This window comes from Ciconia boyciana, chromosome 7 (genome assembly GCF_034638445.1).
Source record: "Ciconia boyciana chromosome 7, ASM3463844v1, whole genome shotgun sequence".
Classification (NCBI taxonomy): Eukaryota; Metazoa; Chordata; class Aves; order Ciconiiformes; family Ciconiidae; genus Ciconia; species Ciconia boyciana.
The window spans coordinates 62,743,319-62,768,438 of record NC_132940.1 but is presented as its reverse complement, the minus strand read 5'-3'; the positions used below and the strand labels follow the sequence as shown (position 1 = coordinate 62,768,438).

The 25,120-nt window shown below is 40.4% G+C and overlaps 1 protein-coding gene across 2 annotated transcripts in view; it reads right to left on the bottom strand.

The window, feature by feature from the left end:
• Positions 1–4,341: 4,341 nt before the first annotated feature.
• The window catches only part of GOLIM4 (golgi integral membrane protein 4), a 36,056-nt gene continuing 15,277 nt past the window's right edge, over positions 4,342–25,120 (bottom strand). For both annotated transcript variants that reach the window (XM_072867473.1, XM_072867474.1), the window contains 15 exons: positions 23,488–23,562; positions 22,178–22,227; positions 21,383–21,436; positions 20,714–20,864; positions 19,281–19,363; positions 18,607–18,690; positions 15,529–15,696; positions 14,376–14,708; positions 12,877–13,112; positions 11,565–11,644; positions 10,959–11,071; positions 9,599–9,766; positions 8,792–8,860; positions 6,633–6,713; positions 4,342–6,259 (listed from right to left, as the gene is read on the bottom strand). In XM_072867473.1, coding sequence (XP_072723574.1) covers positions 6,104–6,259; positions 6,633–6,713; positions 8,792–8,860; positions 9,599–9,766; positions 10,959–11,071; positions 11,565–11,644; positions 12,877–13,112; positions 14,376–14,708; positions 15,529–15,696; positions 18,607–18,690; positions 19,281–19,363; positions 20,714–20,864; positions 21,383–21,436; positions 22,178–22,227; positions 23,488–23,562 — 1,901 coding nt within the window. In that variant the 3' untranslated portion in view covers positions 4,342–6,103. The remainder of the gene's footprint in view (positions 6,260–6,632; positions 6,714–8,791; positions 8,861–9,598; positions 9,767–10,958; positions 11,072–11,564; positions 11,645–12,876; positions 13,113–14,375; positions 14,709–15,528; positions 15,697–18,606; positions 18,691–19,280; positions 19,364–20,713; positions 20,865–21,382; positions 21,437–22,177; positions 22,228–23,487; positions 23,563–25,120) is intronic.

Sequence of the window (25,120 nt, the reverse complement as noted above, 5' to 3'; positions counted from 1 at the left end):
GAGAAACAAATGAACGGAGGGTTTAGGTGGCGGGGGAGAAATCTCATGTAGGTGCTAAGGGCTGAGCCCTTCCCTGCTGTAGTCAATCTGAGTCCTTTCTTTTTACCTCAAAAGCTTTACCAGTGCCTGTGACTCATATTTGTAGAAATCGAGGTTGCTTCAGTTCAATCAAGCACCGACCATGGTAGGCAGCAGGAATGGAACTGGCTGAACTATTCTGCAGGCAGCAATGGTTTATTTTATGAAATAAAAGAAGTGCTGGGGAGAAAGGAGTGTATTTCCCAGCTGTTGTATGTAAGCGGCACCTAGAGAGGGACGGGTTAGCACAGACAGACGCGTGAGCAAGGCAGCATTCATATGTTGGCATGGTCGATTGGGAAGGGGACTCCTACCCACCCTGAAGCAGCAGAGCTGTTTGTGGGCATCCTGTGAAAGTCTGTAGGGCTATGAAAATGCTGGGAATCATGTCGATTAATCACTAAAGGCAACTCTATGAAAATGACAGCTTTTCTAGCCAGTTAGCTCTGTGATGGACATTCGCTGGAGGGTCTGCTCCCGTGGCTTCAAGGGCACCATGAGTGTTTTCAGGGCATTTTGGGATGCTGTGGTCACATACGTGGCTGACATACTTAGCACTTAGGATGAAAAAATGTCCTGATAGTTTTGCCACCTCTGAAATTTTGGCAGAGCATGAATTCGTGCAGTTGAAATGTAGATATGGAGCTAAGGAAACACATAGGCCCTAGCTGACATCAGAGGTGATGCCAAGGAAGGCCAGGAACACATACAAGCAAGGGCTCTAAGACCAAAATAGTGAGAGATCAGCCCCAGGCCAAAAGTCTGTTGCAAAATATTTTTTGAACTGATAAAACCATTTTGCTGTGTGGTTGAAAACATGGGGAAGATACAGATTAATACTGCTGATCGCGATCAGAAGGTACGGCAGGACTCTGGGCCAAACTCGGGCCCAATCTGATCTCTATTCTCAGGTTTCCTCTTGAAAACCTTTTCCAAATCACTTGCACTGCCTTGCCTCTGCCTCTCTCTAAGATAGGGTTTAGCATTTTTTTAAAATGGTTTGAGATCTGCAGATAGAAGAAGCTTTGAGAACAAAATATTTATTACAGCACAATTATTGTGTTTCAAGGAATCATAGGTTAATGATAACGACGTGTCTGTGAATTTTCTATTGTGCATTTCAGCCTGTAGGAACAAGTAGGGGCATTGCTAATCTTGTCAGCTGAATCCCTGACTATAACAGAGCTGATAAATACCTTTAATATGCTGAACTTCTAATAAAAATTTAAAAATACTTTCTTAGTAGATATGGCAAAGTTATTTGTGTTATTATTCCCTTTAGAAGTGATGATGATGAGAAAATAAGGAATAATTTTGCATTTGAACCAGCAAGAACTACTAAAGCAAGACCTGTGGAAGGGAAACCTGTTTGAAGGCTGATGATGTGTCAGGTGTACTGAAGGCAACTTTTTATCTTGCTCTGGATACGCAGCTTTGCGTTTCTCATTCCCTTCACCCTGCAAATATTTTGGCTGCAATAATATAAATTTATTTCCTGCATGTAGCAGAGTAAGAAGTTCTGTGCACCCGGTAAACACATTTTACGTGCTCAGACTTGAAAAGCTGTGAAGGTCATTCTTAGCAATGACTGCTCTGCGGCTCCTCTGTCATTAAAACCTGCAGCAAAAGTGGATAAAACTTGTCAGAAACTATTTTGTACTTCAATGACAAGTATATCTGTGCGTTTCATTCCTAACCACAGCGATTTTTCTAATGTTTGCTTTAAAGTAGAGCTATCTAACTCACTTTTCGGCTTGGGTTAGATCAAGTCTTAAGTTAGCATGCTGGCATTTAATAGATTTGGACGAACCCTGGATACAAAGCGTGCCGTTTGCATGCTGGTGCTGAGAAGTTCCCTGATGGCGCGTGGTGGCTTTCAGCCTGCAAGTGGTCAACAGCTCCACGTACATCGGGGAGTTTGAAAAGGCAATGTGGCAAGGAGCAGTCATTTTCCCGAGGTGAGCTGTGGAGCCATAATATTGTATCTGAGCCGTTGGAGGGTCTTCTGACCTACAGAATGAATTCCACTGGGTTTTATTTTTTGCACTGAGTGTTATTGTTTCATGTATTTTATGGCTAGAGCATGCTACTATGATCCTCTTGACTGACCTTTCCATTTATCGTAAGCAGTAGGACTTCTCTCGTGATGCCCAAGCTGAGGCTGAACTAGAAAGACTTCTAAAAGATGTCTTGTGATCAATAATTCTTCACAGCCTTTAAAATAACTGCTGCAATGACTAATTAACTCCATTACTAAACATTTACACTGTTATTTCTGGCCTGAATTTTACGGTGGGATTTTCTTTAGTTTTTCACTGGGAGGCTGAGGACTCCTGTCTTGCGAGCTGGCTGCCTCTGTGGGTTCTCCTAGCCCACAATCAAGTCACCCCAACATTTCTTTCCCGAGCTGATTGTAGCATGAACTTTCTTTCTGTAAGCCGAGTTTTCCCATCACTCTCACCCCGTTCCCTGAATGGTCTCCAACATTTTGACGAGTGGATGCTAGACCTGGTCACAGTACCCCAATAGCTGTCCTGCTGCTGCCAAATCCAGAAGTGATGTAACTTTTCCCTTTGAATTTGCACTTTCACTCTGGTGCTGTGGGACTCTCATTAGTCCTCTTTGCCACAGCGTCATGCTGGGAGTCACGCTCTGCGAGCAGTAAAACTGAGAGGATTTCCTTCTGCCATTCCTTCTGTACGCTCACAAGGCCGGAGCTGTGGGCCATCTCTAATTTATTTTTAGGTCACAAACACTTTTATTTCTTGATTTAGCAAAGTGTTCAGCATTCCCTGTATCCCAGAAGACATCCTATGGCAATGAAGACCAGCCATGTGGGCCCCCCTTCCCACCACCAGCTCATCTACCAAATGGGACCACGGGGTCTGGCACTGAGTGACATGTGTCAGGCAGAGATCAGAATAATTTTAGGGTGAGCAGCTGCAGATCGGGCAGTTGTGCAAGGTCTCACGTGGTTTGCCCTTAGCCTTTGCAAAAAATATTGGAAGAACCGAGGAATTGCGTTTTGAGTCATGCCAACCTGAGACGCTGGCAGGGAGCAACGTTGGGCAGGGAGCAACGTTGGCCAGGGAGTCGTGGGAAAGCACCATCAGTTGTTGCTAGAGCGGTGGCTGGGGCGTGTCATGGAGATTACATGCTGCTGTTGTCAGCCAAGCCTGAAGTCTTGCTCAGAAAGTTGATCTTCAGTCAAGTAACTCTTGTCTGAAGCAAACAGGCCCTTGATTAAGGACAGAACAGGCTTTCATTAAGACTTTCTTGGTCTATTCACATTAGATGTGAACTTGTTATGCTTGTGGAAGTAAACATTCCGTCTGCTGTGAATACTGGCCCGTACAGCACACAATAGGAGCCCTTGTTCTGCAGCTTCTCATTTAGGGCAGAGTTCTGTTGTCTCTCTGGGCTCTTGCTGGAGCCACAAGGTATTCAAGTGAAGCCCCGCAGCCTGACAGTAAACAAAAGGATATCATCAAAGCTGCGTAATAAACGTGCCCTATGCCCAGGGGTACTGGGCATGCAGGGTCTGTGAGCCAGCAGAACACACGAGCGCCTGTTTCATTTCATCTGTAGCCAGCCAATTGCTTAAGCAATGGGAGAGCAGCTTATTTGGGTGTGAAGATCGTTTGTACCTGCAGATGACTTTGCAAGTGGCTTTTTCCGCACTGTAAGTGTGGCAGAAGACAGTCTGTGTTCTCCACATCTCCACAGGCAATGGTGTAGCTGTGAACATAAATGCCTGAAGAGCAGAGCTTGCTGTAAGTGTGAGAGAGGCTGTGAAAAGACAGAGCCCTTTGTGTTCCGATATGTACCTGGACCTTCAGAGCTGGTCTCCTCCTTCTGCCAGGGAGGGAGGGCCCAACGCGGGGCAGCATGGATGGCTTCCTGCACCGCGGGGTGGGCAGAAGAGAGGACAACTGCTCCTGTTTGTGGGAGAAGCTTGTGCGGAAAAGGGCTTGGGCTCTCCCTCCTCCTCTTTCACAGACCCATGTTTGATACAAGAGTGCTTTGTTGCTCCCGCTGGAGAAGGACCTCTGCTGCAGTGGCGATTTAAAGAGCACATCTGCAGAACGCTGAAACAGCCACTGCTGCTAATGTTGGTCCTAACCCTGCTCCGCTTCACTGAAAATGCCATCGTGGCTCCTAGCTCCCTCCCCTTCTCTGCCAGTCTCCACTGTGCTCTATTAAACTGGAGTATGAACGCATCATTAGGAAAACGAAAACAAACCATCACGCTTGTGAAAGATCAGTAACTATATTCTAGTTTATTGACTGCAGTCAAGTTTTATTATGCCTCAAATAATTAAATACTGCAACCGTTACATTAAAAATACAGGCCAATTTACCAAAATAATTGTATTCTGAAGATTATGTACATATTATACATTTTACAGTATCACGTAAACTTTTTTATACATAAGGTAAATCTGATTTATGATAGCTAGAAAACCCAAAATACTTGATGACAGCAATATTCCTATGAAACATAAGCACTGTGTCTGGGACATTTAGGAAAATTGCAAAGAATGGAAACCAACTATAAAACATAACATAATTGAGTTAGTAGAAAAATGACTTAAATTACATTCATATAAAAAGTTAAACTAAAAACATTGCTATGCATCATTATTAAAAAAGGGAAAAATCCCAAACCCTCTCCTTTTTATATATTAACACACACTTTCATGGGGAGCAACCGTGCGCCTCATTTCCAGCAATGGGGCATAGCCTAGGAAATCCAGATTCCCATTCTCCTTTTAACATATATTAACTAACTAGGGTCTGTACCAATACAAATATTGTATATATTCATGTACTGTGATTATGTTCAGAGTAGCCTACCAAGGCACAGTTTTTGTGTCGTTTCCCACCCCCCTTACATTTCGGCATGCAGTGCTAGAGCTGTTTGCTGTTCAGAAAAACTTCTGTGGGATTTGTCTCTAGTCTGCTTTTCACACTAGGGGACACAGAAATCCTTCCAGCATAGACTTAAAAATAAATAAGTAGAAGAAGGTAAAGGCCTTAGTTCAACATCTTGCACCAATCATGTCGACTCAGTTAACAAGCCTTAACCCTCTCTACAGTCTCCAGAAAGCACGTCACTCAGGCACTGTAATTGTATTTCTCTGATCAAATATTTTATATATTAACTAGGACAACAAAATTGTTCCTTCTGTAAATCTTCATTCATGTGACAGCTGTAGTGTTCTGATTTGGCATAATGGATCTTCAAGTCTAAATTGGTTTCTAGCTCGCATCTCATCTCGGTGTACCACCGTTTGCATTATCTGCTATGTAGTGCATGTAATTGAAGTACCTAGGTATGCTCATTAAAATAAATGCATAATTTAACTGTATATAAACAGCTGCCAAAATTAACAGCTGTTAACCTGGCTGTATTTTGAAGGCTTGTAAAACTTGCATATTTTATAACTGTTCTGCACCTATAAAAGGCCTGGTCCTGCAAATAGCTAGGCATGTGCTTATCTTCAAGGATTTGAAGAATCTCATGAGATTATAATGAATGAAACTACCCGCGGGCCTCTACGAGCACCCTAGATCGTGCCCTGGACAGGTAGCATGGCCAGCCATTAGTCCTAACAGTTGTGTCGAGGAAGGCAATGAGACTTGGAGTGACTAATGTCGACTGGGTTTAGGCACTAGATATATTCCCTCAGATGCTGAATGTATCTGAAATTAGACCAAACAACCCTGTCAGACTGGGACATGGTGAAAGTGTGTTCCAAAATGGCCTTTATAACACATGCCCAGAATTACGAAAAATTAAACCTATATGATGTCTGTTTATGTACAGCTTTAATAGAAAAGAAATTCTAATCTATAGTATCAAAATACTGTATTCATATAAACGTATGAGAGCATCTAATAGAAAAGTAAAAAGTGTAAAACAAACTTTTTTTGGAAATTAGATATCCTAAAAAAGCTGTTCGTTTTTAAAAAAAAACAACAACACAGGAATTTGTGTGCTAAAAAAAAAAAAAAAAGAGGACTACATCTCCCCTCGTCTACGGGTTTTTGCTGCAACAGCTCTACCTTCCTCCTCCTCCTCTTCCTCCTCATAATTTTCTTCATGAGCTTCTTTCTGGTTGGTCTCTTCTTGCATTTCTTGCTCTTGATCTGCCCCTCTGTTATTCTTTTCATCTGCCTGAGATTGGGGAGGAAAAAAAAAAACAAACAACACTAAACCAGAAACCAACAGATTCAGTGCAACTGCCAGCTTCCTTATAGTTTATTTTGGGGCAACAAGATGAAGTTAAGGAAGAGGAAAAATGACTGTCAGCTGGAGGAGTTAGAGCTGATGGACAGAAACAGGAAAAGGTTTCCAAAGACATCCAGGCAGCAAGAATGGATGTGGGGGTGGAAGGATGAGCAAAAGGAAGTTGGGACAGCGTGAAATCTTAAGGTCTATGATCTAAAGCAAGCTACGACAATTATTATGTAATGTCACTGTGACATGATCACAGCTATGTTAAGTGTTTAATCATGTCACCCAGTTTGTGGGTTTACACAGTGCTTACATTTTCGTCATTTTCACCATATGGCTCTTCAGCATTGCGTTCCAGTTCTCGTTTCTTCTCTTCAGTCAAATCTTCCTGGATCTACAAAGCACAGAGGTGTTCTGTATATTTAGATTTCCTTTAAAAAAGTAGGCTGTGGCATAAATGTACACATTTTCTGTTGTGGTTTATTTCAATTATTTGGAAACAGCTACACCTTTACAGAATGAAGATTCAACAGAAAGGGAGGAGAGGGCAGGGAGAGGTTAAAGGAGGACAAAAAAACCAACCCACCCAACACTCAGGAAACCTGCTTCCTCTGAGAGCATATTTAACTTTCCACTACAATTTTCACAGAACCTCTCATCATCAGTTAACACATTTAGATTTCCATTCCATGTTTTAACTTTACATATATATTATTTTCTCCTTGTCCTTCATAGTGAGTGTCATGACACAGCAAAGAGTCATTACCAACACTTCCACCCCACTGTGGACTCCTAGAACTATTTCAGTTCCGATATGCAATGTAGGTATTTAATGGTAACTTTGTCTGCATTTTCACAGCAGTTGAATGATCCTTCTGCCAACTGCTCCTGGAAAACCACAAAAGAGCAAGGGGGGATCGGGAGTGAAGAATAATCTCTTCCAACTCTGTCCTTGAAGAGGGAGCAGGCCACACTGAATCTGTTTTCCAGATGTTCAGATCCTGATCGATCACTTCTTTCTTTTATGTCAGCACTTTCCCTCACTTCCATGTCCTTTTATGTTAGGTGCAAATTTGAAAGAGGCATGCTTGATTTTCTTTTGGAGAAAGCTGTTATGCGCATCTGCTCCAAATGGTGTCCTGCAAGCTGGGTAAGATGCTTCCATAAGGCCGTACAGGTCTCCCCGTTGTTAAAAGCTGCGTCACCTGGCTGGGAAGCATTCGCCACTCAATGCTGCCACCTACCCCTGCCACAAAGAGCAAGGATGAGACTGCCACTTTCCAGGGCTCCCTCCCTCTAGCAACTGCTATCACATGCTCCTGAAGAGCAGCAGCAACAGCCTTCTCAACAGTATCGGCAGCAGGGGAGTATAATTAGCAGTTGCTTCCACGGGAGGCAAAGCTGCTTGTGAACAAGTTCTTTGGGGTTAGGTATTGCTGCCAGCAGATGGGCATTCATCTAACCTGGATCATTTTCAGGGATACGTGGGAAAGATCTGAACAACAGCAATGTATAAGATTTTAGTCAGCCTACTGAAGAAACTATTCCCGACTACAGCACCTTAACTCTTTCTTGATTGCTCATTCAATCACTGCTCACTCTTTAATATTTCCAGTAAGCACACTGGTCATAGCCCGTTATGAAACATGTATGAAATTACTTCCTGTAAGTCAGAGTAATTGCCAAAGGCCAACTATTCCCAGCTCCTAATGACCTCATTTGATTTAAGTAACCATATTTTGAACTGGTGAATTCTAAGTGCATACCAGCTAATCTAGACAAAGCGTGTCCCATAAGGGAGTAATGAGTGGCTGTTTCTATTGCTTTTTGTAAATCATTATGTATGAAGTGGAAAATAGCAATTGATTAGGTATGTAGTGAAGAACTGCAGGGCAGCTTATGCTAGTGCATGCGTAATGAGCACGCCATTCAACATACGAAGGAAAAAGCCCCTTCCCCTCCTTTTCTCCTCCAGTTCAAAGCAATGTGCTAACAGCTTCCCGACTATTTGACTCCACGAATAGTAGGAGTTTACATAGCTTGGATTGCTAAGGAGGAGCACAGATAAATCAAAAGTCAGAGCTAAAGAGTAAGTAACTGGCCAAGGAAGCAAGTTTGCCCAGAACAGCAGTGTGTGATTAGAGATGCAAAATGAATGACCTTTTCGGTGACCTTCAGGGGGCTTGAGGTTTTCCGGAATTTTTCCTTGCATTGTGAATGGCTTAATCTTTTCAGTTACTGCACAATTAATACCGTGTTGCATGGAATACTAATGGATTGCAGCATATAAGCATAAGTAACACTATATGTGTCCAGAAGTGGACAGCAGAGTATGAAATGTAGGAAGTCTTTGCCACTGAAGTCAAAGTGATTTGGGTTCATTTTGCAGTTATAAGAGATACCAGCGTTGAACGTTAATGGAGATGTGCTTTGCCACCTGAATCCACATATGCCTTATGTCTGTTTTCTTACCTCCTCTTCTCCTTCTTCCTGGTATTGTTCATCCACATTATCTTCCTGCTGGTCAGGATTTCCTGCCATCTGCAGAAAGATCATATAAGAATTCACTTCTATGTGCATGCCCATTACCTTTAGAAGACTGAAGGTTAAAACTTCTTGTTCTGGAACTAAAACTTTATGTAAAGCTAAAGTAACAATAATAGCATAAGAAGTTATAGTGCATTCATTAGCATTAACGATAGCCCAGCTACATGATTTAGAACTGCCCTAAATTAAGAAATAGACAGCAGAATGATTATAATAAAAATCACTTCACAGAATAAAGCAAGACTTTCCATACTAAGCAGGAAGACAATGAAATATTCACACCATTAAAGACCAATGCCATAAAAATACAGATTATCTCTGCCTAGAGGAGTTTACAGTTTAAACACGGTTGAAATGCGCAGCATTCGCTGGAATGGCCATAGAAGGAAAGTGAAGTGCACTGCTTACAGTTGATTAAGTGTTGATGGCATGGAAGGGGCATAGAAGGGATTTGTGGAAAGACACGAAGATTGCATGAACATGAAGATTGTTCTTGCAGGGGCTTGTGTGAAGGTAAATACAGGGGCCCTGAACTATGAGACTGCAGAACCTTGCTGAGTGGCGCCGGTGACGAAAGACATACCAGTGTATCACCAGGAGTCGTTCTGCACTTTTACCTGCATGTGTCACATATGGCTTAAAAGTGATCTTTAAAGTTCAGTGTTCTCTTGCCCAGCTGTGCTACACTGTCCTTAAATCGGACCTACGGATGCTTCCTTTCCCTTTACTGACCACTAGGTGCTCTTCCATTCCCGGATGTCCTTGTTTCTGACTGTTTTGCTTGTCCTTTTCATTTTCATCTGGTAGATTTTCTTCTCTCTCTTGCTCAGCTTCCTCAAATTCATCTTCTCCCTGATTGTTGGGGTCATCGGCAGGATTCACATCTTCCATGGCTGCCTTCTGTAATTTTCAGAAGTGAATGTTAAATACGTATTTTTATCTCACAGTCAAATTCCATTTCACTTGAAAGCTACCCTAGTGTGAGCTATGTTAGAGCCAACTCCATACCCACTGAAACCAGCTGGAATCTCTCTGCAGCCATCAGGGGTCACTAGATCAAACCCTAGCCAATGCAGAAGTGTCAGTTCCCGAAAGAAAAATTACTTAGCACTGAGCACAGAAGAACTGCAGTATGGGTATCTGTCTGCCAAAAACCACATTGAAGCTGATGACTTATTTCACACAGGCTGTTGAACTCCTTTTGCTTACTGGCTATCTGACAACTGACAATGCCTGATAAGACCAGGTGAAAACAGATAAGCATTTAAATGCTCATGGCTCAAAAGAGCTGATGTGATCTTTCAGTACCAGTCTGTTCTGCAATATTGACCTTGTCTATGTTTGTAATAAAACAAAACACTTTTCATCATACTTCGCCATTCAGAAAACAAGCATTTTCTTTCTGCTTATCATTCAGTAAAAGCATTTCCGATATCTTAATAGCTGACAAATTAAAGATCCTTTAGAAATATTTACTATACAATTTAATTTGCTGAGGGCGAGGGGAGTAAAGATGATATGCTTGATGTTCCACAACACCAAGTGAGACGGAACCTGGGGGAAGGCACAGGACTGCATCTCCTGCATCCAGATCTCTGTGCAATCGATATCGTGGCTGTGTTCAGTGCTGAGGTATGTCCCCTGTCAAGATCTCGCACTTCTTCTGTACTGACGCCAGCTGGTTTCAGTGGCTACTGAGTTGGCTCTTACCCTCTTAACTAATGATACCATGAAAAATACCGTCACCACTCTTTTTGACTGACCACCAATGAGTTACTCCTGTTATTTTTTTGAATCCAGGTTTCCCCGTTCAAGTCCCAGCTAAGTCCAAATCCTTCTTCCACCTAAAGCACAGATCAAAGGAATGCAGAAAAGCAACTTGCTTCCAACAAGGAAACTTTTTTTGATTTCTTCCCAAATCGGTAAGGACAACTTTAAATAGATCTTAGACGTAGTTTTAAACTGCCAGACTTGTCTTCCTAGCAGACCTCTGGTTCATCTTATTTCCGTAATGCACAATTACGTTAGATGAGACTTCTGGGTTTTCACTTCAGTAACGACTGCAATCCATAACATCTTAATTCATACTCACTGAGTCATCAGCCTGCTGATTTTCTACTTGATGTTCTGGTTCTTGCTGTTCATTTGCATTATTTTGATCATCATCTTCACCTTCATCCTGGTGCTGGTTGTCACGTTCATAAGCTGACAAATTTTTGATATTATTATTGTATTAAAGCAGTTTCTAGTTAGCCCTTTTAAGAAGGAGTCTCCTATATACTAGCTTCCATACGTGCTTTGAGCAGTAGGCAGCCTTTCCCTAAAGAGCTTACCTGAACAGATAATGCTAACAGAACTGTTTTACCGTCAGTAGAAAACCGACACTGAAAGAGTATATAATTTGTAGAGATGGAACAAAATCATAAGCAGAGCCAGGAATGTAACCAAGATCCACAAAGCCCTATCCTAGAAGCTCAGTCAAAAGGACACTTCTCCTTTCAGGAATTTGGATATGATCTTTAGTAATACCTGTATTTCAGTCAGTCACTTCAGCTAGTGTTATTTGAGCTTCTGGTTTTAAATTGAGAGTTTATATTTCGCTTGAATCCAAACTGGATATGCAATGAATATTAAAATCTCACATGAAAGGCAGTACACAGGGAACCTGTGAATGTGGTAGGGACAAATTTTATCTTACCTCCTTCCTCTTCCTGAATACCTTGCTCTTCTTCTCCTTGTACAATATCATGGTCCATGTTATCATAATGAGCCTGTTGGCTGAGAAAATTGCATGCCAATACATCATTTCAGTTTCAAAAAAGTGTGTTTCTGCTGTAATAAATAAACCATCCTACTGCATCTCTGCCTCTCCCAGCTCCTGCCAGAACGGGTTCCAGTTTAGCTTTCTATTACCTACTATTTTCTCACATCATCTTTCCTGAAATATACTTTAGAGAACAAAGACTTTCTTGTCCTACTATACTAACTTCTGTGCTTGTATTTCTCTATATATCAATGGGATTTACCTTGTATTTTCAAAACTCCTAAACTAGTATATTCCATAATCAAAGCACAAATACTATGCACTGGAAGCAAAGAACCCCTCAGAGGTAAAGGGTCTTAAAGACAGACTACATGGATCAGTTATTTTGTTGACTAAGCAGTTTTAGCTTTCATCTTGAAAGGGATTTACTTGTGTGGTTGTTCTTGCAGGACTGAATATTTTGACTATCAATTTATGAAAGACTTTCTCATACCAAAAGCCTTTTAGAACATGGGTCAAGTTAATAATTAATATTTCAATGTTTCAGCAGAGAAAATTCAATGGGTTTAAGATTCCAAAAGACAAAAAATTGTCACTAACGATTTTAAACTAAGCAGAAGCATAAGGAAATGTGACAGGGAGGGGAAAAGCACGTACAAGCTACAATATCATGAATATAACTGCATTCACAATAGCTTTATAACACTAACAGGGTGTTGGTTTCTCCTGAAATCATGCTTTTGTCTCTACAATGCAAATAATACTAGTCGCTCTTGTCCAGAAAGTCCTCGTGGAATTACTTAAAACCAGCATCTCACATTTAAGAGGAACTTTAGCTCAGGTACCTTAATGCATATCTGATACTGGAGCTCCTCAGTACTTCAAGATCATAACTGCTGCTTAGCGGGAAATAATTACTAATTTAAAGCAAGCTGTAAGGCAAGGGGCATTGTATGCCAGAAGCCCCTAACCTCCTCCAAGGATGTGCATGGCAATGTGCACTCATGACTCCAGACTTCAGAGGCTTCCATAGTAAAAGGGAAAAAAAAAAAAAAAGGGGAAAGAAAAAACCCCTTAAAATAGCAATCAGATTTATCCTTGGAAAGAAGGAGATGAGGCTCACTGAATTTAGTTTCTGGGCAGTCTAGGTTTATAGCATTAAACCACCCTCTTTTCAAAGGTGGTATAGTGGAAGCCATAAAACCCAGAGCACAGACCATGACAAACTCATGTAAAAGAATTTAACCTTAGCCGGTTTTTATGGAGTTTTTCTCCTTGTTCCGCCTGTTTCTGCAGCTGAAGCTCTTTTTCTTGAAGCTGGTGCTGCCGTAATAGCTGTCCTCGCAGTCTTTGCTGGTGTAGTGATTCCTGATGTTCTCGTAGCTGATAGGCTTCCTCTGCTCTTTGGGCTGCAAGATGTTGCTGCTCTAGTTGTTGTTCATAAGCTGGCTTATGTCTTTTTGTTACAGCTTTTGTTGATATCTGTCAAAGAAATGTGTTAGTCATAGATTAACCATAATTTCAATGATCAGAAACAAGCATGCAGAAACCTGTGACAAGAGGGAAAATTATGCAGATACTACACACAATAGCCAGAATTACAGCAAAGTTATTTTAAGTTTTCTTGTCTCTGCTTAAAATTTAATTATTTTTTTGAACACAGACTGGAAGCGTTGGGGTGTCTGTGGAGGACATGGGGAAGAAAGAGGAGATGATGGGCTGGGGGAAGCCATGCTTTTCTTACACATCAATAATAATAAAAATCCCCAACATATAACCAGTAAAAGCAAGTTTTGATAGCTGACAATTAAGACAGTAAATATGCTTCCATTGACTTAACTGGTAATTTCAGTAGGGGCTGCTTTGAGCCTTGAATGAGACACTGCACATTTTTTACAGCCAGTAGTAACTTAAACTCCAGTTTCACAGCTTAACCTATTGCTGCTGTTTTAATCCACTGCACCTCTTCAACAATGGCTTCTCATCTCATCACACTGGAGTTATAGAATTACTCTGCTAGGAGAGTAAGTGTTTACAGAGCCTAAGGTGAGATCAGTAAAATATATTTTCCACTGGAGATCTGATCGAGAATGTAAATCCAGGATTTGCTGTTCTTATTTAGAGCTGCATAGAACAAGACTTCCCATTGCTGCACACTGATTTCCCCTGGCTATTTTAGTCATGTTCATCTTGCAGTTAAAATTTCCTGTCAAATGACAGCGAACATTTAGATGGAAATGTGTTTACTGAAGGTAGGTATATCTGACAGGGAAACACACTGCAATTTGCTGAGATGCATCCAATTAGTAAGGCAGGACAGCTCTCCATCAAAGTGCTGAAGATAAATCTCATTCTCATCAGCTATCTTCTTCCCATCAGCTACCACAGGCCTCAAATTTAAAGTAGGAGATGGGATTCAACCTGACTGCTCTTTTTTTTCCATCTGTTGCTTTTTATCAGCAGAATTAATGTTCGTTAAGCTGCACTTGGCAAGCACTGCAGTATGTGGGTGCTGAAGTTGAGCCTGAATCCGATGCATCCAAGTGCTTTGAATCCCAAATTTCCTATAAACATGACAATTTTATCTAAAAACCAGGAAGTGCTCTGAATCCCAAGCTTTCTATAAATATGACACTGATTTTACCTAGAAATAGGCGAGTGCAATACAGGGCCAGCAATGACAAGAGATGCCTCAATTTCAACAGCATATCTAATAAATTAGTAGAAAAGAGAAGAGCTCCATACCTCTGAATGAAGATGATCGGCCAACATGTTGGTTTCTTCTTCTTTCTGTTCCTGTTTTTTCCACTCATGCTCTTCTGGCACTTGATCCTGTTCCTCCTCTAAGTGCTCAGGCTGACCTGCCTGCTCCATTTCTTCCTCTTCGAGTTCTTTTTTACGTTCCTCTTCAACTTGATCAACACGTTGCTCATCATCCTCTCCAGCTTCTTGTTGCTCCTGAATATTTAGCTCTTTGGCATGCTGGCCCTCATTAGCCCTTCTTTGCAGATGAAAAGGCTCAGCTTTGTCTTCTTTTTCCTGGGTATTTATTTCTTCTCTCTCCTTTGGCTTCTCATTCTGCAAAACATACACAAGATTATGTGTGCACAAGATGATATGGATTTCTTATTTTCAAGAGAGCCAAGGACCAGATATGGATGCCTTTATTCCAGCCTGCAGTAGTGAAGCTGCTGTCAGGAGAGCCAAATGCCTGCTTTGGAACAAGCTACCCCTCCTGCCAAACGGTATCAATACCCGATTCTTGGCTCTGCACAGCTACGCGAGGTGGTGTACAATTGCATCATGAAGTAGGTTAAGCCTCATTTTATCTGAAGTAGAACAAAAAACTATTACAATTCTGTATCTACAAAGGAAGCTTTGTATTTTTATTTCCTGTAGGTTCTGCTGGCCAAGAACTCTTGTAAACAAAACCACATCTGAGATTGTAACTTCTAGACTTTACCCACAACTTTGCTTTTTTTTCTTTTTGAGCATCGGATAGCTTGCCAATTTAAAATATACGACTTTAAGTGTGCTACTGAAACTTTATAAAACATGTGAAAAGACAATTTCTTCAGAACTTGTTAAAGCTTTTCTGTAACACAAGACATCTAAAATTTTAGAGACCACTTACTATTCAAAACATTAAGATTTTTAGCAACAGCTTAAAACAGCTTACATAAACCAGTTTTAAGTGCATTTACAGTCACGTGAGAAAGATCATGAATATATTTTTCTACTACTCAATAAGATTAAACTGTTCCTTACTACTTTACTCAAGAACTGACAAACGTGTACAATTAAGCATACGCTTCTATTGGAAGTTAAGCCCATAGCTGGTATTTTGCTGAATAAGAACCCTTTCCTACAGTGTCTGTAGCCAGTCAGTACTTTATACCTCCTTATGCTCTTCAGCCACAGCTTCATGGTGTATTGGGAGGTCACTGGGGGGAGACAGTGCTCGCACCTCCGGTTGCTCGTTTGGTCGTTCTAACTTCTCAGGCTGTCGGAAACTTGTCATTTTGTTGAGTGTGTCCTTCAACTGTTTGTATTCCTCCACCTGGGACTAAAGTCAACACATTAATTATAGTGTGTCCAAATCATTTCTTAATAAAAAGTAGTCACCTCGGAGTGAACTTGCTGGCAAGACTTATGGTAGAAAGACTCAATATTCACATCAGAGCAAATACCAAGGAGGAGAAGGGACAGGAGCTTTTAAAACTGGTTGTTTCCACGCACTAGATAGCATTGATTCGTCACGATCTTTTCAGCCAAAGTGCACATGCATACAAAGTATATTAGAAAAATCTCTGTGGGACAAAGACGAAGATTTGTTTTATTCATGCCAAGCAGGAGAATTGTCAAAAGGGGATGATGCATTTTTCTTGGCAGACTAAAGCGAGGGAAATAGAGAGCACCACAACTTCTCCTTTACTGGCAGAAAGAAATGCAGTTCTTTCAGAAACAGTAGCTTTAAAGTGTACACACACATCATGAAAATGCCAAATCCTCAACATTTAGACAGGCGTTACACAAGACAACAGCCAACATACAGAACTGAAGCAAAGAAAGTCATAGGCCACCTTTGATGAAGAGCAAGAAAAAAGAAAAAAAAAAAGAGGGAAAAAAAGAGAGAAAATATAAATTTCTAAAGTCTTCCTGAAATGCAACAGTAAAAAGTTGTAATTTGATTTGCTGTTTAACTTTGTACAAGATCAGGATACTTTCAAAAAGCTTTAAAGTCCGCTATGAGAACCCAGACTGGTTGGTACACCAGTCCCTGTCTATACAGCAGACGTACAAGAAAGACTATCTCATAAAGTAACATTTTTGAGATGGACAGGATTTATAAAAGCTGACTGGCTGCATATACAAAAGGTGGTGCCCCACGAGAGGGTCTCTCTGTTGCTCCAGGGGAGGTGGTGGGTGTGTTTACTCCCCATTTTGAAGTTGGAGTTCATAATCCTTTTTGAAATTCAGGTTAAAAACTGGCTACAGTTTACATGTGGTGACTGTGTATGTCATTTTGTGTGTTATGTGGTATCATAGCAATCAATAGTACAGCAGACAGGCATGATGCATTGATGTACAATGCATAATACTCATACAAAACAATATCCACAGTGCTACAGATTGACATGATGCAATGCATAACAGCTCCGAAGCTAGACGCACCTCGAAGCATCTTCAAAAGACTATGGCATCCATTAAAACAGACGGGCCTAAAAGCAAAGCAGAATGCACAGTAATTACTCTTGTCATTCCAGAGGGATACTTCTGCTTCCTGATTAACTGCTGGAGAGTCCAATAAGAAATTTTAGAGGAAAAATAGTCTTTACTTAACATAAGACTAATACACAGGTGTCTGATTTTTCCCATCACCACCACTCGCTGACCATGTAGAGACACTAACATACTAGGATATTTAAACAGTGCACGTCCAGATCAGAATTCAAGTACTCCGTTCCGCTGCATGAGTTGCTAAGCTGAACATTGTGATTCAAGGCCATAGCCTAAAAGGTATTAATACTGACAGAAAGACAGGGTTTATAAAAATGAATCTGTCTGTCTGTTTGAGCTATGGAAAAGTACAAAGACTACAATGCCTTAAAGATTCAGGTCACAAATTCATTAGTGCAGTATTGACTACTGATATTTAATGTCTAGAATACACTTAGAAACAGAGGGGCCATTTATCTAGCTGTGTTTCTAAGCAATAATCTCTTGTGAACTTTCTGTAGCTGGTTTGCAGGAGAAACTATGCACCTCTGCTAAACACCTTCTGTTCTGAAAGAATGTGCAAGACCCTCCTGTTGAAGGAAAGGCTCTCCATATGATAAATGCCACATTCTGATTGCAGATAGAAAGGCTTTGTGTGACACAGGTTTTCTAGTTAAAGAACTGAATCAAAGCCAGGAGACGTATATGGAGCTTCCCTTTGGATTTGGTGAACCTTAAATCAGACCCTGCATCTGCCCTTGTGGCATTTCAGATGTTAGCAAATACATACCAAGCAGCTAACGTGGCCAGTGGGAGAAGAGCTTAAAATTAGCTGCCAGCATATTTTAGTACTGGAAATTAAGATTCTTCACATATTTAGTCCATGAGGGACTTTCCTGGTCTTTCCCTATTTTTTGAATATCTACACATATTGACATGCACAACAAGCAGAACTGGGGGAAAAAAAAAATCCAATGCTTTTAATGCTGCTAATGATTTTGTGGACCATGAAAATACTTAAATGAAGAAAATCAGTCAGGAATAAAAATGACTTCACACTGCCTCATTGCCTTTCCCTCTGATCTTTCACCAATAGTCTTCCTCTGCTCCAAAATTACTCCTACTTTCAGATTCCCTGTGGCCTACACAGCTTGTACTGGCACAGCTGACTGAATTTGCAGTAGTCTAGCAAAGTTTGCGCTTCATGGATAGTTCACTTGAAAATTACATTTAAGAAAGGTAATGCTGCTGCTTCTTTTTAACTAATTTGAGTTCCACCTGGAGTTTACATTCCTCCATATATACTCTACCTCTGTTGCACTGATGTATATAGCCTTATAAGCCTTCCAGTCATACACAAAAAGAGACTTTATAGTATACCAGCATCCAGGTCTTTATAATGATACATGTGAATGTCAGAGTGTGGGATGTTACATTAATAGAAGTTCTATCAGAGAAGACAGAGAAAGTAAGGTATTCGACAGCTCTCATGGAAGCAGAGATACTCTTCTTACCAGTAACACATGCACTCGTGGGCCTATATCACAGCTTTTTATTTTCCGACAGCCCTATGATTTGTTGCAGCTTCTTCTTAAGAGCAACCCTTTAACTCATGCATTTCCCTGCAGTGTGCAGCACGGTGCTAACTGCAAATTCCCCATGCGAAAGGCTACATGCATAACATTACAGTCAGCTGAACTAGGAGAAACAAGTTTTAGGAAGGTTAGAGCTAGTAGAAGCTGCTTTCCTTTCTGACCTGTGCAGCAGCTAGTGCACTCTTGTGGTCTTCCAATGTCACTACAAGCTGGTTGTGTTGGGAGAGTAAGTTCTTATGCTGTTGCTACACAAAAAGAAGAACATTACATGTTTCACATAAAGTTCATTTTGAACTGGGGGATTTTGAACTGGGAAGATAATTCAATTTATTTTGAAAAGAAAATCCTGAGTTGGAATGACAGCATTTATTTATTTAACATGGAATGCATATTACACACGCAGAGAAAGTGGGCATGCCAGGAAAGAAAATTTTGGAGGCCAGAATTTGTGTAACTAAAATAAAGTTAAAAGTTGGAGTAGATGTTGATGAACGTTTTAAAAAAATGGATCTGGAAAACATTCCTGTCGGCAAACTTAGTTTGCCAAAACACAATTCTTAACTTGCAAAGTCAAATTTCCAATTCCAATGTCTATACTAAATACTTCTCTTCCAATTCTTTTGTTGTTTTTTTTTTTTTTTTTTTTTTTTTTCAAATGAGCATGTACCTAAAGTGCAGGTGGCAAAAGACAAGAAATCCAGATCAGCCATATTCCTCTCCATTTTGCCACATAACAGAAACTACGAGTCCAGCATAGCCCATTTCTGGCTTGTTAAAACTTGGGAAATTTTTTCTTTTTCCTAGTGGTCTTGAAAGTTCTCAAAGCAAAGCCTACCTTGACATCTTGTAACTGGGTGTGAATGTCTTGGTGAGCTTTTCTCAACTGTCTGTTCTCCTCCCGTAAGTTATACAGGGATTCTGTTTAAAAGAAATGACATGCAAAATTTAAACCTGGTCAGATTTATAATACTTGATTAAGCACCAAAATTAAGACTATAACACAAACTACATAAAATCCTACACAATTGCTATGGTAAAAATGGATTAGAGTAATTGTATGGCTTCTTTACGTTACATCTCTCCCCAGCCCTATAAAACACCTTACATTTTCAAGCAGAAAATTGTAACATTTGGTTAAATTTTATATTAGTGCACCCAAGTCTGCAACTGGAATTATGCATCACTGTTCATGCTGGGGACTGCAGACAGCAAATTTCATTATGGTAATCTGAATCTTTAAAATGCAGAGAGGAAGCCACCCTCCTCTCTTCCCCCACATCGCATCTGGCGAGTGAGAATTTTGTGTCGTAGGACTAAGCTATTCTTTGGGAAGACGTGCCCAGATGGCCAGCATACTTAAAAAGCTTTATGTTCTGGGACCAGGGAGAGGGGCTTCTCTTCCAACTCCTTACATTATGTTGATGTGGAATATTGCAAGCAGACACAGGCAAGCTCTTCCCACACTCCAAGCTGCTAGGCTGCAATCCAGCTCAGTCCAAGAGCTAGCTGTATGACTTCACTGGTGGGGTGCCAAGGCAGAACTAATAAACACAGCCTCTGCCTGCAAAATACTGTGCAGACAAAACTGCAGACAGCTCCAAAACTAACTCATGTGTTAGTGACACATGGCAGAAAGTGGCTGAAGGCCCTTGATGGGGAGAGCCCCATCCTTTTGTTCTACGCGATTGTGTAATTAGGATTGAAGAGGTCTGCAAACCGCAAAGAATCTCTTTAATAGGAACCTGGATGCCAAGAGTAAAAAATGAATACTTCTCCATCCAAGTATACAGGTGCAACATGTTTCAGAGAAGCCGATACATATAGAGAAAAATGAGGTCTAAAATGTATATAAAGTCACTTCACCTCAGAGGCACAATTAAATCTCCAATAGAAGTGGCAAACATTCTTAGATTGCCTTCATTTACAAAAAAAGAGTAAAGAGGCAAATCGATTTTTCCAGGTCTATACAAGTCTTAGAACTAAAAATGAAAGACGGGATAAACCAGCCACTGACACTTGACGGGCTTTTAAGTGCTGCATTTTTTACTATTTCTCTAATCTACATAGAAACACGATTAGACACAAATTAATAGATTTCAGAAAGAGGCCACAGAAAATCATCAATAAAATGTAACTTATCAGGAGGCATAAGATACACGAATGACCTGTTAGCAAGAGCAGAGACAATGCCTTTCTGTCTCACATCACACAAAACACAATGATGAATACACATTTTAATATGGGCAGCCAGAAACGGGTTGCGTATACCCTTCAGCTTAGAGATCTCCTGCTCTTTTTCCTGCTGCAGCTTTAAGTATCGCTCCTTGTGATCACTGAACGTTCTGCTAAACTCTTCTCCTTGTTTTCGGTGATCTTCCTCAAGGTCAGCATGCTGTTTCTTTAGTTCTTCATGTTGACTCTGCAAACACCAAGTTGGACACTGGAACAGTTCTGTATCTGCATATCTGGCTAATATTGTCTTTGGCAATTTGTTAAATAAGTCCAGATGAATAGAAAGCATTCATAACAATAGGTTTATTATTCAAAGCATGCATATTGCAGCTCTTCTCAAACACAAAATGATCTCTGTGGTGAGCAGTCTCCTGTTCTAGGGCTACGTCACCTCACGCTGCAGTTGCACTGTCCCACTGGGAGCTGCTGAATGCGTCTAAGAAATTCCTTACATGCCAAACCATGTAAAGTCTGATAAGTCAGCGATCCATACAAGTAATTGCATTTGGTAAGATTAAATTACCCACTGGAAAGCCTGACTAGAAAAAAGTGAAGTAAAGCCTCTTTTAACGGACCTGTTGTAAGAGGAAGGCACCATCGATGTACTGACGTTCTGGAGTGAATTACCAGAAGCCAGTGAGGCTGTATCTCCCTGACATAGCAGAATGCCCGTGCCCTGTGAAACTGGATATCTCAGTTACCTACCTTCAACATCTGGTGTTGTACACTCAGTGCACTGTATCGGCTATTTGAGTCTTGCTGTAAAATGAAAACACTAGGGTTAAACAGAACAAGACTGTCATTCCTCTAACCTCTGTACCTGCAGTTATTTAGGAGTCACAAGCCAAGGGACATAACTCCCCAGGAAACAAATTAATCTCTCCACTTGCTTTGGAACATAGCAAGCACATATACTTTGCACTTAACTACAGCAACAATGTATTTTAACTTAGGTTACTCTACTCACAAACTGCTCCCCAGTTTCAACATGAAGTAGCCATAAAATCCTAATTTACTCCCTTTATAAAGAGTTCTCTACAGGTCTCTGGGTCCTTTGCCAGATACAGCTTTCCTTCTGGCACTTGGTGTATAAAACAAAGTTTCTTGATGTTTTTATACTTTCCAGTTCAAAGACCCTGTGTTAGAAAGTTGTCACTGCCCTTTTCCCTGCGGACTAAGCTACAAAAAGATTTTGAATGCCTTATTATTCCCCCTTCCCCTTAAAAATGGTAACATTACATTTGAACTACCATAATATAAACAGGAGGATGTTTTCTAAATTAATTTTCTGGAAAGATATTAGGATCTCCTATTACAGCTCAGATAATTAGGAATTGCAGTGCACTTATGCATGCAGAGTAGAAATTGAATAAGTGAGTACTCTTTCAATTAGTATTTTGTGAGACCTCTTTGAACAGTTATAATTGCAAAGCATTTCCTTCTTCTTGCAACTCAAATAGCATCAACTATTAAAAACTTGTACTAGGAAAGATGACTTACCCTTCCTTTATTTAGCGTTTCCTGTGCTTCTAGTTTATAAACAAGAAAATCTACAACATAAAAGGGAAAATACTGATGAAAAAACCCAGGAAGGTTAGAATCTGTACTTAAACAACATAACTGTTGCGTACATAAATTCTCTTAAGAGCTGAATACTTAGGCAGTTACAATTTGCCAAAAGACCTTCAAAAAACTATGGAGAATTTAACAAAATGCTCAAATTTTGACAAAATATTTTCATTTAAAAGTTTCATAAAAATATTTTCATTAAAAAGTTGTATATCTTAGTGTGAGATATATGGGGTACAGGCTCAAGACTACGGAAGGGTAATTAAATCTGTTACATGAACTCTCTCAGTAGAGGCCCAGTAGCATCATTCAAAAGGAAAAGAACATTTATAAAGTGTATTCTTGTATTAGGATAAAAAAAAAATATGTACTTTAAAAAGTGTGAAAGTCTAGATTATGTTTAAATAAAACGAAAATTTCCCCTTTTGTTCCTTGATGCTCTTTTCAGGATTTGAAAATGCCGACTCACCTTTGCATAGCAATGGGACAGCTCTACACTAGATGGCACCAGAAAGCTATCGAGAACTGCACAGTAAGAATAATTTCTTACACGTTCTTAATCTTTGCTAAAGTAGTTGTTTTAATTCAGCGGCTGACTCCTCAGTTTTAGGAAGAATACCGGCTTTACTATGAAAATTGTAGTGAATTTAGAACAGCAAAAGACTCTGAGAAAACTCAGAGGATTGCATTCTGCTGAAGTTTCATAGAGGGCAGATATACAAGAAATACGTGTGCCAACATTTCCCCCTCACACACACCTAGAACTTAGTTTTAATCAGAAAAAGGTATGTAGGCATCTGTTTACCCTTAAGCATGTGTAAAAATACTGATTCAGAGTCTAATTTCATATTGATGGAATCAGGAAAAGATCCCATGTTTTTGGTACAAGTTTTAAATTTTCAGTGTGCTGGAACAGGATTTACACATGCTCATACTCCACATATGTGTTAGGTTTATGTACATCGATATACACATATTCTCTGTGTATACTATGCCATGTTGCAGTGATCTGTAAACAGTACTAAAAAGATGATTACTTTTTAAAAAGATTAGATTAAAAAAATAGATTAAAAAAATACATTAAAAAGATGTACTAAAGAGACCACCACAGATCTGCCAAGGTGGTCCTGCTGACATGTTATACATTGGCAATTCATTTAAAATTGAACAAAACACATCTGAAGTTACTTTCTAAAATAATCAAGTTATCTTAAATGTCAAAGTGAAAAGGACGTTTTTACCTTCTTTCGCTTTCTTATGTTCAAGCCTTTCCTTTTGTAATGACTTTTCTAATCTTGACCTGTGCTCATATACAACTGAAAAGAGAAATTTTGTACACAATTCATTTTAAAAGTAATATATACAGAAAACACCCACCCCCAGCGCACCCAGAGAGCATTGGCACAGAATCTACCAGCAAAATACAAGCGGAATGAGGTCATAGGATAAAGGACTGTTTGTATCATTTGGGACAGTAACTTTTTTTCTTTTTTGCATGCTTTATTGATCCTGAATTCTGGGTTATTTCCATTGCATAAACATAGAATGTGATAACCATGTAAATTATTTGTTTACAGAGAGTCAGCTATGGCGGATCTACACAAAGCTACCAAATCCTCTTTCCTTTTTAGGTATGTAGGTACACATTTTCCCATGCTTTCATTCTCTCCTGCCTTGTTCGTTAAGAGACAAGGAAATAAGACAGGACAACCTTACTGCCAGAGTAAATCCTTGCAGCAAACCAATTGTCACAAGGAGGGAAGAGAGATGCACAAGAGCAGGATGGCTTAGAAAGGTGCAGTAGTACTCTAGACAGGCTGCTTAGCCTAAGACATGGAGAACCTGAGATCCATTCCTAAATTATTCCAAAAACTTGGACAACTCAGTTTTCTGTGACCTTCTTTTTTGTAAAGCCTAGATCCTTTACACCACAGTGCTGTTGACCTGCAGACTGCACAATGAAACGCTTAGGTATGTCCTCAATTTCTTAGCAAGCACGCGCCAACAGCAGAGTATACACATGCCAAAGCACCCCGTACCTGCGTGAAATATCCACATAATCTGAGGAGGATTTGGGTTTTTTGAGGGTTTTTTTCACCCCTTAGTTAAGGAGATAAGGCAGGAAGAACAAAAGAAATCATCTGAAGAGCTAGGATAGCTAAAGTATAAAGCTAAACTGGATTCTTCTCTGTAAGGCTATGGTATCAGAGACTGCTTGTCAGGAAATCAGTTTGAGAGTAAAATTTAATCTTCACCGATTTTTAAACTCATTTATACATTTTCTTTAATTGAGTCAAAATACCCACACAACAGCCTACAGCTGAATGAAGAAGTGTGACAACCTGTGTATGAATGTCTGTGTACAGCGCTTCAGCCAAAAAGCAACAAGCTGAGGTTTTAGGGCCACCACTCAGTACCACCCACAACGTCCTCAGCAGACCAGGTAACGGTCGTCACCCGGTGTGTCATGTGGTGTGTCGCTGTCCCCTCCAGCGGGGTCAGTGACTACAAAAAAATGCATGTGGTTTTTTGGAAAGATGCTCTGACATCGTTGCCAAATTCTACAAGCCCTCTGAGATGACATTGCTACCAGAAGAGGTGGTTCTGCTGCTTGTTCTCGTACCGTCCTTCCCTTCGCTCTCACTGCTACGGGTGATGGGACAGCAGGACCTAGCAGCTGGGGACAGGGCGTGTAACAATTTCTTCTGGTGGCAGTACTGGCTTGTACAGTTTTTAAGAGAGCAGCAGTGACGACTGGCAGTGACCTGGAACGCTGAGTGGCACGGCAGGAGCCTGGCAGCTCCAGGTTTGATCACAGAAAGCAGAGACAACCTTACTTCTAGAATTTTACGGTATGACAACACGGTCACACGA